This window comes from Actinia tenebrosa, unplaced genomic scaffold, assembly GCF_029948245.1.
Source record: "Actinia tenebrosa isolate PJP-AT-01 unplaced genomic scaffold, QUT_ActTen_1.0 PGA_scaffold17__23_contigs__length_9995812, whole genome shotgun sequence".
NCBI lineage: Eukaryota > Metazoa > Cnidaria > Anthozoa > Actiniaria > Actiniidae > Actinia > Actinia tenebrosa.
In genome coordinates, this window is record NW_028292577.1 from 6,146,952 (window position 1) to 6,160,798 (window position 13,847).

At 39.5% G+C, this 13,847-nt stretch overlaps 1 protein-coding gene across 1 annotated transcript; it reads right to left on the reverse strand.

Moving 5' to 3' along the window:
* Nucleotides 1–1,452: 1,452 nt before the first annotated feature.
* Nucleotides 1,453–8,790, reverse strand: LOC148910353 (NACHT, LRR and PYD domains-containing protein 3-like). Its single transcript, XM_089032044.1, has 5 exons — nt 8,760–8,790; nt 8,376–8,462; nt 7,515–7,577; nt 5,172–5,237; nt 1,453–4,074 (listed from the first exon to the last, which is right to left on the reverse strand). Exons 1-5 carry the CDS (start codon nt 8,788–8,790, stop codon nt 1,541–1,543), a joined length of 2,781 nt encoding a protein of 926 aa, XP_088888170.1. The 3' UTR covers nt 1,453–1,540.
* Between the last annotated feature and the right edge of the window lie 5,057 nt (nt 8,791–13,847).

The window sequence follows — 13,847 nt, forward strand, 5'->3', positions numbered from 1 at the left end:
CATTCAGACAAATATCCTTATCCCTGTATGACTAATGGAAGAGCCAGCATTGATTTTGGGTCCCATTTAATTTCATCTTGGTCTTCCTGTGGCTTGGCAAGTGCATTACTCCTATTCATCATGTATATCCCTTAATTATATTATTACAATCATTAATAATAATCATTATTGCAAATCGGGGCTGAAACCCTTAACGAGGATGGTCTATTATAATCTAGTGTGTCATCCAATCAGCGTTGATGATTTTCCCGCTCTTTGTCCCACGTGACTGGTTGTTGGTCCAAAGAGTTCAAAGTTGGTTTAGTATTTTCTTGTTCTTTGAACCAAGAATGTCTACTGGATTATTGCTCTCTTCTCAACACTTTATTGACTTGCAAAACCAAACAAATTGGGAGTGAATACCTCAACTAGTAAATCTTTTTGGATTAGACTTTTAAAGGGATAAAATAGCATGGAAATTAATACTTTCAGCTTCGAGTTTGTCAGACTCTAAAATGGCCGTCGAGACTTTCGTTTGGACTTTATTATCTTCAGTTGTTTTGAAGGAAGAGTCTTGTATTAAAAGAACAAACAAACGGTAAGCAAAAACTCGGTCGTTTCTTGATATTCCTGTTTTTACAAGACACCATGTGTTTTTATCCCTGAAATATTTTAGACTTGCTTCTTATTGTCGTCTTCACGGATTTTTTAACATATAATTCAGATTTTGGTTCTTCGTTGTAATTCCGTCAAGGTTTGAGAAGGAAAATAAAGTCAAATAATCGAAATGCTTTAAAATTGTAAATAATAAAGAAAGAGCTTTGTACATCATGAAAAGTTGAATAAACTCGAGCGAACACAAAGTCTTGGTTTTGAATCATGTTTTCTTTCTACTCAAACAAATTCGAGAAAAAGCCCTTTTTAACGATCTTTACATTTTTCTCTTTTAAATTGATTTGTTGAATCAATATTTTTCCATATATTTTAGTAATTCCATCTTATATTTGTCAGTACAGTTTCTTTTTTACTCATTTTTTCGTCCATCTTCGACGCAACAAAACAAGCGATCATTTGCCGCCATTTTTTACCACAAAGTTTTTACTTTACCGCGGTATTATTAACAAAAACCAATCAAAACCAATGAAAAAGACTACTTTATGAATGAAACTCTGTAGAATAGTGAAAAATATGGAGGGGTTCTTTTATTTTCAAGTCGAATATTTTGATTTTGAAGAAGAAAGTAAGTATTTTTTTGCTGTTCTGAGTCAAATTCACTTTGTTCAAAATAAGAACCTGAAAAAATGACTTTATTTGTTGGGAAAAAGTCTCTTTTAACTTTGTTCAATAGAAATATTGATCCAAACCAATTTGTAGTTGTATTGATATCAAACCACTTGACATTTATCAATAAATATCTTGGATTTTCAAGGGATTTGTGTTGAGAAAAACAGAAATTATTCAGTCCAAACAAGATTAAACTACAATATTTACTTTATTATCTAATACAATATTGTACAAATAATTACAGATATATTCCAGTATAATACTCTTTTTCATTCATCTAAATATTCAATTCAACACCAGGTTTGTGTTTTTTTACAAGTCGTTTTACACGTTCCTTACATTCTGCAGTTATTTTCTTATTGTCAGATAAGGATAAGTATTCTACTTGACAATCATCTTGTATGATGACACTACAAATACTCTCTGCTCCTTCATCTGTAATATTAGTCCCTAGGAATAGGTAGGTTATTTTAGTTTGTGTTAGTACACTACAAATACTCTTCACTCCTTCATCAGTAATATTATTCTCCCCTAGGTCTAGGTAGGTTATTTTAGTTTGTGTTAGTACACTACAAATACTCTCTGCTCCTTCGTCTGTAATATTATTGTTATCTAGGCTTAGGTGGGTTATTTTAGTTTGTGTTAGTACACTACAAATACTCTTCACTCCTTCATCTGTAATATTATTCTTCCCTAGGAATAGGTGGGTTATTTTAGTTTGTGTTAGTACACTACAAATACTCTTCACTCCTTCATCTGTAATATTATTCACATAAAGGAGTAGGTCGGTTATTTTAGTTTGTGTTAGTACACTACAAATACTCTTCACTCCTTCATCTGTAATATTATTCCCATATAGGAGTAGGTCGGTTATTTTAGTTTGTGTTAGTACACTACAAATACTCTTCACTCCTTCATCTGTAATATTATTATACCCTAGGTCTAGGTAGGTTATTTTAGTTTGTGTTAGTACACTACAAATACTCTTCACTCCTTTTTCTGTTATTTTATTGCCATTTAGCTCTAGTTTGGTTATTTCAGTGTTTACTAATGAGTTGGTTATTCTTTCTACACATTTATCATCTAAACTACAATCTGACAGGTCCAGTCTAGTTATGAACGAATTATGAACAAGTGAACGACAAACAACACCAACCCCAAACGAGGTTAAAGATGACTTACTAATGTCCAATGTATAATCACTAGATGACTGTGGATGATGTTCTTTTAGTGAACGAATGATATCCAACAAATACGATACGTATTTCACATCAGCATCAGTTACTTTGTCAAAACCAATGATCCCATCCCTATTACAGTATCTATAGTACAGATTATTTATGGTTTGCTTAGTTAGTTCTTGCTCTCCATACTCATACAGACACTGTAACATTCGCAGTTTATTTAGCTTAAATCTTTTATCCTTAGGTGATATCTGTTGGATTAGTTTATTCATTAGTTGTTCTCCATCTTTTTTCTTCGACAAAAGTCCACACATGAACACAAACGTCTGATTACTCACATCCTCTGGGATTTCTTTATATTTTACAAAAAAAGAAGCAGAGAGATATTCCTGCAGAGTCAAATGAGTGAAACTAAACTCTGCTTTTGTTTCAAAAGGAGTAATTCTAATTCCAGGAACACAATGAAGAATGCCGCTTACTTTCAAGTTTTTAATTTCGTCCTCGGAAAGGTCTACTTTTTTCATGTCTTCTTCGTCAAAAATATATTTACTTTCCTTCTGTAAATTAGCAGCCAATTTTGCTAGTTTATCTAGCGTTTCTTTAGCTGTTTGCTCAGTATATTCTGACATTTCTGAATATTTGAGATTTGCATGGAGTTTTTCTATTAAGACTTTAGCAACCTCATCATAAAGATCAGTTATTTTAGCGGGTAGATTTTCTGTGATTCCTGAACGACTAATTCGCCATTCTAAACACCAGCACAACAAAAAAGACAATAGCGGAATATGACAAAAACTTATTAGGTTCTCATTTTTTTCTACGTGTTCGCGTACCACCTTTTTTGTTTGTTCTTTTTCTGGTTCGTTGAAATATTTGTCAACATACTCGGTGACTTGTTCAGGTGAAAAGTCCGAAATTTCTACGTATCGATCAAATTGGACTTTCCCCAACTTCTCGGCCTTGCCTGGCCTTGAAGATACCAGAACAACAGAATTTCTTAAAACCTTTCCTCTAATCAGTTTAGAACAAAGTGCAGGGATTGGCATCTTTTCTTTGGGATTATTTGCATATCGTTTCTCGTAATCGCTAGCGATTTGTTTACGGTGCTCTTCTGAACATTCATCAAACCCGTCCAAGATGATCAGTACCTTGGAGGGATTTTGAATTAAATGTACAAATAATGAATCGTTGACGACTGAATTGTCGTCAAGAAGGGGCGAACAATTCAGTAATTCTTGTAAATTCATCTTTTTGTCGCCCTGTAAACTGAGCTGACGGAACTTCAACAGGTAGGCGAACTGAATATTAGGAGTGTTTTCCTTTTGAAATATTCTATTCATAGACCAATCTCGTATGACTTTCTCACAGAGAAAGGTTTTACCTATCCCGGGTTTACCGGTAAGAAGTAATTTTGGATTTTCTCCTTTCATGTCAATGAAAATATCTTCGTATTTCTCAACTTTACGATCCATCGTTCTTTTTGCGTGGTCTTGTTTTTTATCTGCATAATATACTGTCAGATTGGTAAAGATGTCGTCTGTCTTTGCACTGGGAATGTCATGTGCAGCCATGATTTTAGTTTGGTTTTCTGTGTTGGCTTTTATTGCCTCTTTTAGCATTTCGGAATCTGGAAAAAAAAGGATATTTTTAAAAACAATATTCTAAACACTGCTGTTGTCGATCTTCATGAAATCCAATTTATATGGTAAGGGAGGTAAGTGTAATATTCTTTTTCTTTGAATGTGTGGTTTCAGAAAAATCCATACCCTACATATGACATTACAAGGTTTGTATAGAAAATTTTTTAGTGGAAATTCCAAAGGGGTGGGGGACCTTTTGTCAATTATTCTCCATGGTAGGGTGTGGAAATTATCTGGAACCACACAATAAACAGTCAGTCCTAATTTATTCAATATCATTTCCAGCAAACCAATCATGTTGGAAAAGTGAAATTTATACACTATATACCAGATGACTACATCCACACACTATATACCAGATGAGTACATCCATACACTATATACCAGATGAGTACATCTATACATCTATACACTATATACCAGATGAGTACATCTATACACTATATACCAGATGCGTACATCTATACACTATATACCAGATGAGTACATCTAGACATCTATACACTATATACCAGATGAGTACATCTATACACTATATACCAGATGAGGGCATCCATACATCTATATACCAGATGAGTACATCCATACATCTATACACTATATACCAGATGAGTACATGTATACATCCATATACCAGATGAGTACATCAATACATCTATATACTATATACCCGGGGGGGGGGGGGGGGGTACTCCCATATATGGACTATACGGGGATGATCCGCTGAACAGGGTATGGTTTTTCAAGCTTCTTGTCATAAACAGGGTATGCAATTTCACTCAAGTTCCAATTTTTTCCTGAGTTTCCTGTCATATTCAGGGTTTCTCCTTTTGTATTGACTGAAACTGGTTATTATGGTCTTCAAAAAGCGATACGCGAGCTGGCATGATATTATTATATTGAGTTTTTTTGTCATAAACAGGGTACCCCTTTTAGAATCCCAGCGGAACACCCCTACCCAAATCCTGGCAGAGTACCCCCCCCCCCCCCCCGGTACTATATACCAGATAAGTACATCCATACATCTTTACACTATATACCAGATGAGTATGTAAAAGAAAACATGTAGAAAAGTGAAAGATACCTTCAGCATGATCCCTCTCTCTGTTGTTGATTGTAGTTCTTGGTTTTTTGGTCTTGACATCTTCCTCTAAAAACACAAAAATCCCACTTTTTACAAATTACAAATAAAGAGGATGGTTTTGCTCATTTGGGAATGTCACATTTGCTATTGTGTAAACACTTATTTCAAAAAAGGTTGTTAAAGTCAAAGACAATAGGCAATTAGACAGGTCATTCCAAGATACAAGAATAGCTGGAATGACTTGTGTTTCTTTATATTATGCTTCTCAAGAATACAGAGCCCAATATTGAGAAATTCAGTGTTACTTTTAGTAGACAAAGTTATTTTAAGTCCTCAATTATTTGTGTTTAGATGTATGCCAATAATTCCTTTTTCTCTCTCCTTTAGCTCTGACCACCTTTAGAGGTGTATGGAAATATAAGACAGGTTTGTAACTAGTTTCTTCTGGGGACTTAAAAATGGTATACACTTATTTCAATAAAGTTAGTCACCAAAAAACCTAGAAAGCTGAGATCACTGAGGATCATGGGAAATTTTTAATATCAAGTAAAGCTTGTGATACAATTTGCAGCTTGAGGATGCTCAGAAGAGGTGAGACTAACTGGTAAAAGATCTAAAATCCATCAACAGTTATTAAAGCGGTTGAAACATCAAATGTAACTACTCATAATCCTTGTTGGTCTCAGCTTTGTAGCTTTTAAGGCGACTAACTTTATTGAAATAAGTGTATACACCTATTTTCAAAAAGGTTGTCAGAGTCAAAGGAGATATGTAATAGGTGATAAGTGATAGGACATTCCAAGACCCAAGGACATGCAGCACGCGTCTACAAAATTTCATTTCATTTTGTTTTCAAGCTGGCTATGGCAACTTCACTGCAGGGCTGGTCATTGGACAATGTCTGGCGGGAATTGGAACTTGAATGGTTAAATTTTTGTCTTGCTGGTCATTTTGATCACAAATGTTGAGCCAGAAATGAGGTATGGCTGAGCTAAAACTAATTTGGCCAGTCATAGTGACCAGAGGCTGACCAGTAATTATTCTAAGCTATGCACTGGAGAAATATTTTCAATGGAGAGTCATTTGGTTTTTAGAAGCTTAATATTTTCATTACACAACACTGTTCGGTAGTACAATTCTGAAGGTTGTGGGTTCGATTCCCAGCGAGGTTGGAAATTAATTTTTCTGAATTTAATTCCAAGGGTCTTTCGCCCGGTATAACCTCGTTCCCAAGCACTATAACTTATCTATATTTCTATATCTTCATGTTCTTTTCCTAGGTCTCTTAAAAAGAACCACAATTAAACTGAGTGGTATCTCAGAAAATACAAAAATAGCTGGAATGTTTCTTACTATTTAACATTCTCATCAAGGACACAAAGATTAATTGTTGAGATATTCAGCGTTGCTTATTAGTCGATGAAGCCATTATAACACCTTGATTATTCCTGTTTAGATGCATGCCCATTAATCATTTCTTTCTGTCTTGCAATGACCTATTGCTTATCTCCTTTGGCTCCAACAAACTTTTTTGAAATAAGTGTACATACAGAAAAGGGTAATTCACATCAAAACCCCTATCACAGGTTTTACAGTGTGACTACTATAACCAGGGCCACCTAGATAGCAAGGACCAATCAAATTATAGAATGAAAACAATACATTCTAACTTTGGGTAGTGCAGCCAATCAGAAAGTAGCAGAACACAATACCATTCAACATATCCTTTTATTCCCATGAGAAAACAACAATGGCTATCTAGTTGTTTACACGTAACATCTGCAGGGTCAAATTACTATTCTCATACAATCTAGGTTTCTGATTGGTTCCACTACCCAAAGTTGAAATGAATTTGTTTTATTCCACATTTTAATTCAGGTTCTCTTGTTTAACTGGTCTAAGTGGCCCCGGCTACAGTTATTGCACTGTCAAAACGTTTTTCTTATCAACTTGTTTAATAAGATAGTGGTAAAGAAAGAAAACACCATGAAGCACCATAAGCAACAAAACACCTACATTTGAATAGGTGTGGAGGATTAAATGCACAAATGGATATCTTTTTTCACTGCGTGCATACCCAACTCTGAAATGTTATTCCCCTTTATCTGACCTATAAAAATTCAAAAAATCTGGACCTAATACATTGCTTTTTTGGTAATGACACACAGTGGTTTTGTATTTCAGATACTCTTACTCTTTATGACTTGGAAGTGTTGTTCTATTATTTTAAACATACGTAAAAGGTTTTAAGAATTTACTGGAAATTGCTGTGTAAAAATATATTAAAATTATACTATTATGAACTGCAGTTTAACAAATTCAATTCAAGTTCAGAAAACCAACCTGGCTGGACATCAGCTGCTGACCTCTTCTGACCTTGTTGCCCTTGACTCAACACTTGATCAACTGTTAAGAATGACAGGAAAAACACTGATATTAATTATGCTAATTACATACAATATAACCTGACTGGACCATTACAGTCACCATACCATCCACTTCATGTCATGTACATGTCCTACCACTCTAACTGACGTCTTACACACCATAACCTGACTGGACCATTACAGTCACCATACCATCCACTTCATGTCATATACATGTCCTATCACTCTAACTGACATCTTACACACCATAACCTGACTGGACCATTACAGTCACCATACCATCCACTTCATGACATATACATAATAAGAATATAATGATAATAATATAATACAATAATGAGAATATAATGAATTAAACTTAGATTATGAGAAAATAACATCAGTCGATAGTATAAATTAAAAATATTTATTAGCTTTTTAATATTTTGTATATATCATAAGACTTTTTAGATCACTCTTTTATATTTTATAACTTTACATTTTTCTTATCTTATTGTATTTAATTTATCTTTTTATATCAACACAACATGTCCTATCACTCTAACTGACACTCTAACTAGCTCCCCCTTTTCTCTCTATATTTCCCCTCTTTTTAACCAGCTCCCCTAGACATAAATAATGATTAGCCCATAAGGTAATGTTAATTACTAGAGTGCAAACAATATAACCATGAAACTTTAGTAATACTAAATAGCACAATGTCATGCAAATTCCATTGTTTTCTATTGTTTAAGTAGCACTATTTTGTACTATTTAGTAATTAGTGTTTCACGGATTAATTGTTTGCACTCTAGGTAGGTAAAACATTTTGTCTTACCTTTTCTTTCAATGTTTCTTGCAGCTTCTAATTGTGTCTCATTCTGCTGTTCCAGTGTTTGCTGTAATTGCTCTATTCTGTTGATTACTATTGCAAAAAAGTTAAATAGTAAATTCAGAATTTTTAAAATATATTAAATACAAATTTATTATTATTTGAGGGTTTCACTTTTAGGTGTTACCCTCTTGAAATAAAGACTTTGCTTCACTTCATAATTTTCATGAGTTTGAAAAATATTCGTCTTCATTAAAAATGAGGAATTTTGGCCAGTAATCTCTCCATTAGCAATATTTTTTGGCAAATCATTGCTCATCTTCTTTGTTGCTCCATACTATACACTTTGCTATGGTCACCTCATTACCGCTGTACAAGTGGTACATGTACCTACATGGCAGTGTAGGTGTCTTTGCACCATGCAGTCTCAGTATTGATGATGAGTTTAAATATAATGTGACAGAGTCAAAAGACACTATTTTGGACAGTAATTATTTAGACATAAATCTATATTTTTAATTAGGAATGCCTCGTGTACACATAGGAATGTAATTCTTTAGTTAACTGTTTGCGTGGAAAATGCGTAAGCAAGAAATAATTTCCGTACGTAATTACATTACAGTGAGTCATGCCTAGGTTTGGCGCTTGTTTACGTAAGTTCGTGTTTGGGACATCCTGTTTGCGCCTAGGGCGTGCAACATTGCGTAGGATGTGTAAGGTCTTAAGAATGCAGGTTTTCCCATAAAAGTAGGCCCAAACTAAGCTTAAATCAGTGTAGTAAAAGTTCTTGAAGACGTTGCACATATCAAGACAAGGAATTCTCTACGATGTAAAGAGATATCCTGTAATCTCGTTCCCGTTTTTTTTTCGTGTATTGTAAAGTTGTGTGAATTTTTCAATAAATTCTTTTGTCAAAACCACTTGCAATCTGATTCATAGCTGAGCGCCTTGCCGCCGGTTACATTTTTGGTGTCAGAAGTGGGATTGCAAGAAAGTTGACATTAGTAGTTACTGATTATTTACCAACGGGAACAAGACTGAAATCATGGCAGAAGAAGCTGTGGCTGCACTCACAGAGCAATTGGCTGCACTCAAGGCACAGCTGGATGGCATGCAGGCTGAAGGAGGACCCCCTGCCCAACCTGTTCCTGCACCAGTGGTGAAAGTGACAGTGCCAAGGGAGAAGAAGCTGAGAAAGTATGCTGGTGGCAGAGACGACAAGGTGCTTGAAGACTGGATAGCGGATGCACAGAGGTCTGTGGCTGCCCAGAAGTTAACTTCTCAAGAGGCGGTGGATTTCCTGTACCATAGCTTAGAAGGAGCGGCTCGAGATGAAGTTCGACTAAGGCCTGCGGATGACTGGACAGACCCGGAGGGTTTCTTCAGGATTCTGAGAGACGTCTTCGGAGAGAAGCTCACCAAGACCCAGCTTCTCCAGAGGTTTTTCGCCAGAAAACAAGGTGACAGGGAGCCCATCCAGGACTTTGCCCATGCCCTGATGTCGATGGCGGAGCACATAACCAGAGTACACGTAGGAGCCCTGGAAAACAAGGACCAGAACCTCAGAGACACATTCGTTGAGAACTTGCGTGACAACCTGTTGCGCAGGGATCTCAAGCGCTATATCAGAGAACATCCCAAGAAGACCTTCAACGAGGCGAGGCAAGAGGCCTATCGTAGCTCGGAAGACACAGATAGAGGAGCACATCGCCATGCAGCAGCCAAGGAGGTGTTGGTGGAGAGCAACCAAGTAAATGCCATCCAAGAGCTTACAGCAGGACAGAAGGCCCTGGTGGAGAGGCTCATGCAGCAACAAAAATTGCTGGATGGGCAGCAGAAGCTGCTAACCCAACTTACCATGAAGTTAGCAAGCCCATCACCACCACGAAGTCCCCCACGTGGTCCGAGGAGATGTTACAACTGCCACGAGCTTGGACATCTTCGGCCGAACTGCCCAAAGCCCCTGAAAGACAAGGCACCAGCAGCACCACAGAAGGAGTCAAACTCCAGCTCTCCACGGCAGTGAGCCACGCCGTGGAGAGGAACTGTAGTGGCTCTAATTCTCTTTTTCAGAACGAAAAGTTTGTCGGGACAAGTCCCACAGTGGTGGCGAGGATTGGCGGAGTACCTGTGAAAAGCTTAGTGGATACGGGCTCCATGGTTACCCTCATCACCGAGTCGTTCTACAGGGAAAAGCTACAGCCAACCCTAGGAGACCTACACCCTGAAACAAGATTACTGCAGCTGCGAGGAGCTAACGGTTTGGACATCCCTTACATTGGATATATCATCGCTGCAGTAGAGATCGGAGGAGTGGTGGTCCCTGGGTGCGGCATCTTCATCACGAAGGACACAGCAGCCACTACAGTCATGCAGAGGAGGGTACCTGGCCTACTGGGAACCAACGTTCTTGGGCAGGTGCCCCAATACCAACAGATCCTGCAAGATGAAGAGAAGAAGAGTAAACGTAAAACTGGGTTCGTGAAAGTAGCCGGCTCAGACAAAGTCTGGGTCCCTGCTTTCACAGAATCTGATATCTTGGTCACAGGCCCATCATGGGGCACTGATGCTGTGATCGAACCCCTTGGTGTACCAGTAGAAGGAAACCTCACCGTGGCCAGTACTCTCGTGGATACTACCAAGACGTGTTACTATGTCAGAGTTGCCAACCAGACGGCAAAGGACATATGGCTAAAGCCGAGGACGCGGATTGGAATTGTGCGAGAGGGAGAGATGGTCAAGAGAGGAGAGCAGTTGGAGTTCCTACACGAGAATAACATGGTGACAGTGTGCTGTAACCTTAGTGCTGACCCTCAGATGCCACCCCAACGGGAAGCTGTGGGCAAAGTACGTTGGCAAAGGATACAGACACCCCCTCACGGGATCACCCTGGAACATTTCCCCGGGACGGAACTTCAGAGGGAGAAAGCTCTCCAGATGTTCGAAAGAAATGAAGAGGTGTTTGCTTCATGTAAGGAGGACCTTGGCTGTACAAAGACAACATATCATCGCATCTACACAGACGATGATGTGCCTGTCACAGAGCGTTACAGAAGGATTCCTCCAAACCAATACCAGGAGGTGCAACAGCATCTACAAGACTTGCTAGAAAAAGGAGTGATATGTCCAAGTGAGAGTAACTATGCCTCCCCAATAGTGCTTGTACGAAAGAAGTCTGGAGCCTTGAGGATGTGCGTCGACTACCGGAAGCTGAACCAGAAAACCAAGCGTGATCAGTACCCCCTACCAAGGATAGAGGAATCACTGGAGGCACTGCGTGGCGCAAAGTACTTTTCCACCATAGATCTGGCATCAGCCTACAATCAAGTTGAAGTCCATCCTGATGATCAGCACAAGACTGCGTTCACAACGCCCATGGGTTTGTTTCAGTACACTCGGATGCCGTTTGGACTACAGAATGCCCCAGCGACCTTCCAAAGGTTGATGCAAGGAGTCTTCCGAGAGGACATACTTCGCACCCTGATGGTCTATCTGGACGACATCATAGTCTTCTCATCCACCATTGAAGAACATCTTGAGCGGTTGGAAACGGTATTCAGTAAGCTGAAGCATCATGGATTAAAGGTTGAACCAGCCAAGTGTCAACTCTTCAGAGATCGGGTGTCCTACCTGGGGCACGTGGTCTCTGCTGACGGTGTCGAGACAGACCCTGAAAAGACAAAGGCAGTTAACGAGTGGCCAGTTCCCCAGACAGTGCGCGATGTGCGATCATTCCTTGGTTTCGCGTCTTACTACAGAAGATTTGTCCCCAAGTTCGCTCAAGTGGCAGGTCCGCTGCACAAGTTAGTTGCTGAGCTCGGGAGCGGAGGAAGTAACATGACCACCCGGAAGCAGATTGGCGTACTGTGGACAGAAGAATGCCAAAAGAGCTTCAACAAGTTAAAGAATCTACTAACCTCAGCACCAGTGCTGGCCTACCCGGACTACACCAAGCCCTTCATCCTAGAGACGGATGCGTCCAACGAAGGATTGGGAGCCGTGCTGTCCCAAGAACAGGACGGAAGAGTCAAAGTGATCGCTTATGCCAGCCGAGGCCTGAGAGGTGGAGAGCGAAACATGGAGAACTACTCATCGAGGAACCTGGAACTACTAGCCTTGAAGTGGGCTGTATGTGAGAAGTTCAGGGAGTACCTGCTGGGATCGAAGTTTGTCGTCTACACAGACAACAACCCGCTGACATACCTACAGTCAAAGAGTAAGCTGAAAGCTGTGGAGCAGAGGTGGGCTGCAGAGTTAGCAAACTTCAACTTCACCATCAAGTACCGCCCTGGACGTCACAACCAGAATGCAGATGCTCTAAGTCGCATCAACCCAGATGAAGAACCAACCACAGTTGAAGTAAGAAGTACACTAGCCTATTCTACCAATACTACAGACCTACCAGAAGAGGTACGTCAACATTTGATGGTATCAGCAGCGTTCATAAGCAACACAGAGACAAGTGCGCTGGAGGAGCAAGCAACCTCATTCCAACCACAACCTCTCACAGAGATCCAACGACTACAGCAGGAGGACCCAGTATCAGTCGTCTCCTCCACTACCGAAACCTTGACGTCGGCCAAGTAAAAGGCAAAGCCAACAAGAGACAAGGGATACAAGGAAGTTGCTTAGTCACTGGAACAGGATTGAGGAAAGCCATGGAGTTCTCTACCGCCGTACAGGAGTCGGACAGGGAAGTGAGCTTCGGTTACTGCTACTCCCCACATCAATGAAATCACAAGTACTGAAGGGTGCGCAACGATCAATGTGGACATCAAGGACAAGACAGGACAGAACAGCTCTTGAGGAAAAGATGTTGTGGCCCGGTATGCAAGGAGATGTGAAGCAATGGATCTCAAATTGTGAAAGATGTGTCATTGCCAAAGGATCCTACCTCCAGTCAAGAACGCCGATGGGCAAGCCTACTAGCTACTAGGCCATTGGAAGTGCTAGCGATGGATTTTACCTTGCTTGAGCCTGCAACAGATGGAAGAGAAATGTCCTCGTGTTAACAGATGTGTTCACAAAGTTTACAATTGCTGTACCTACCGTGCCGTGATCAGAAAGCTACAACCGTAGTCAAGACCCTGATTAAAGAATGGTTCCTTGTGGTATGGAATCCCCCAAAGAATACACTCTGACCAAGCAGTCATTTGAGGCAGAACTAGTCAAGGAATTGTGTGCAGTGTATGGAATAAGAAGTCCAAGACAACCCCCCTATCATCCTCAAGGAAATGGGCAGTCGAAAGATTCAACACGTACACTACATGAGCTTCTAAGAACTCTACCAGCAGAAAGAAAAGAAGGTGGCCTGAACACCTGAAAGAGTTATGTTACGCCTATAATGCTACGCCACATGCAACGACTGGATCCTCACCCTTTTACCTGATGTTTGGTCGAGATGCAAAGCTACCTTTGGACATTCTACTTCCTGATGATGACAGACCACCAAGTGACACAGTAGACAACAGCATGGAA

What these genes read in the sequence shown, in the direction of transcription:
- LOC148910353 (XM_089032044.1), bottom strand. Translation starts at nt 8,790, where the DNA reads ATGGTGCAAAGACACCTACACTGCCATGTAG. An exon ending in ACACCTACACTGCCATGTAG is followed by an intron (nt 8,463 to 8,759) that starts GTACATGTACCA and finishes TTTTTGCAATAG; the next exon opens with TAATCAACAGAATAGAGCAA. An exon ending in AGCAGCTGATGTCCAGCCAG is followed by an intron (nt 5,238 to 7,514) that starts GTTGGTTTTCTG and finishes TTGTGTTTTTAG; the next exon opens with AGGAAGATGTCAAGACCAAA.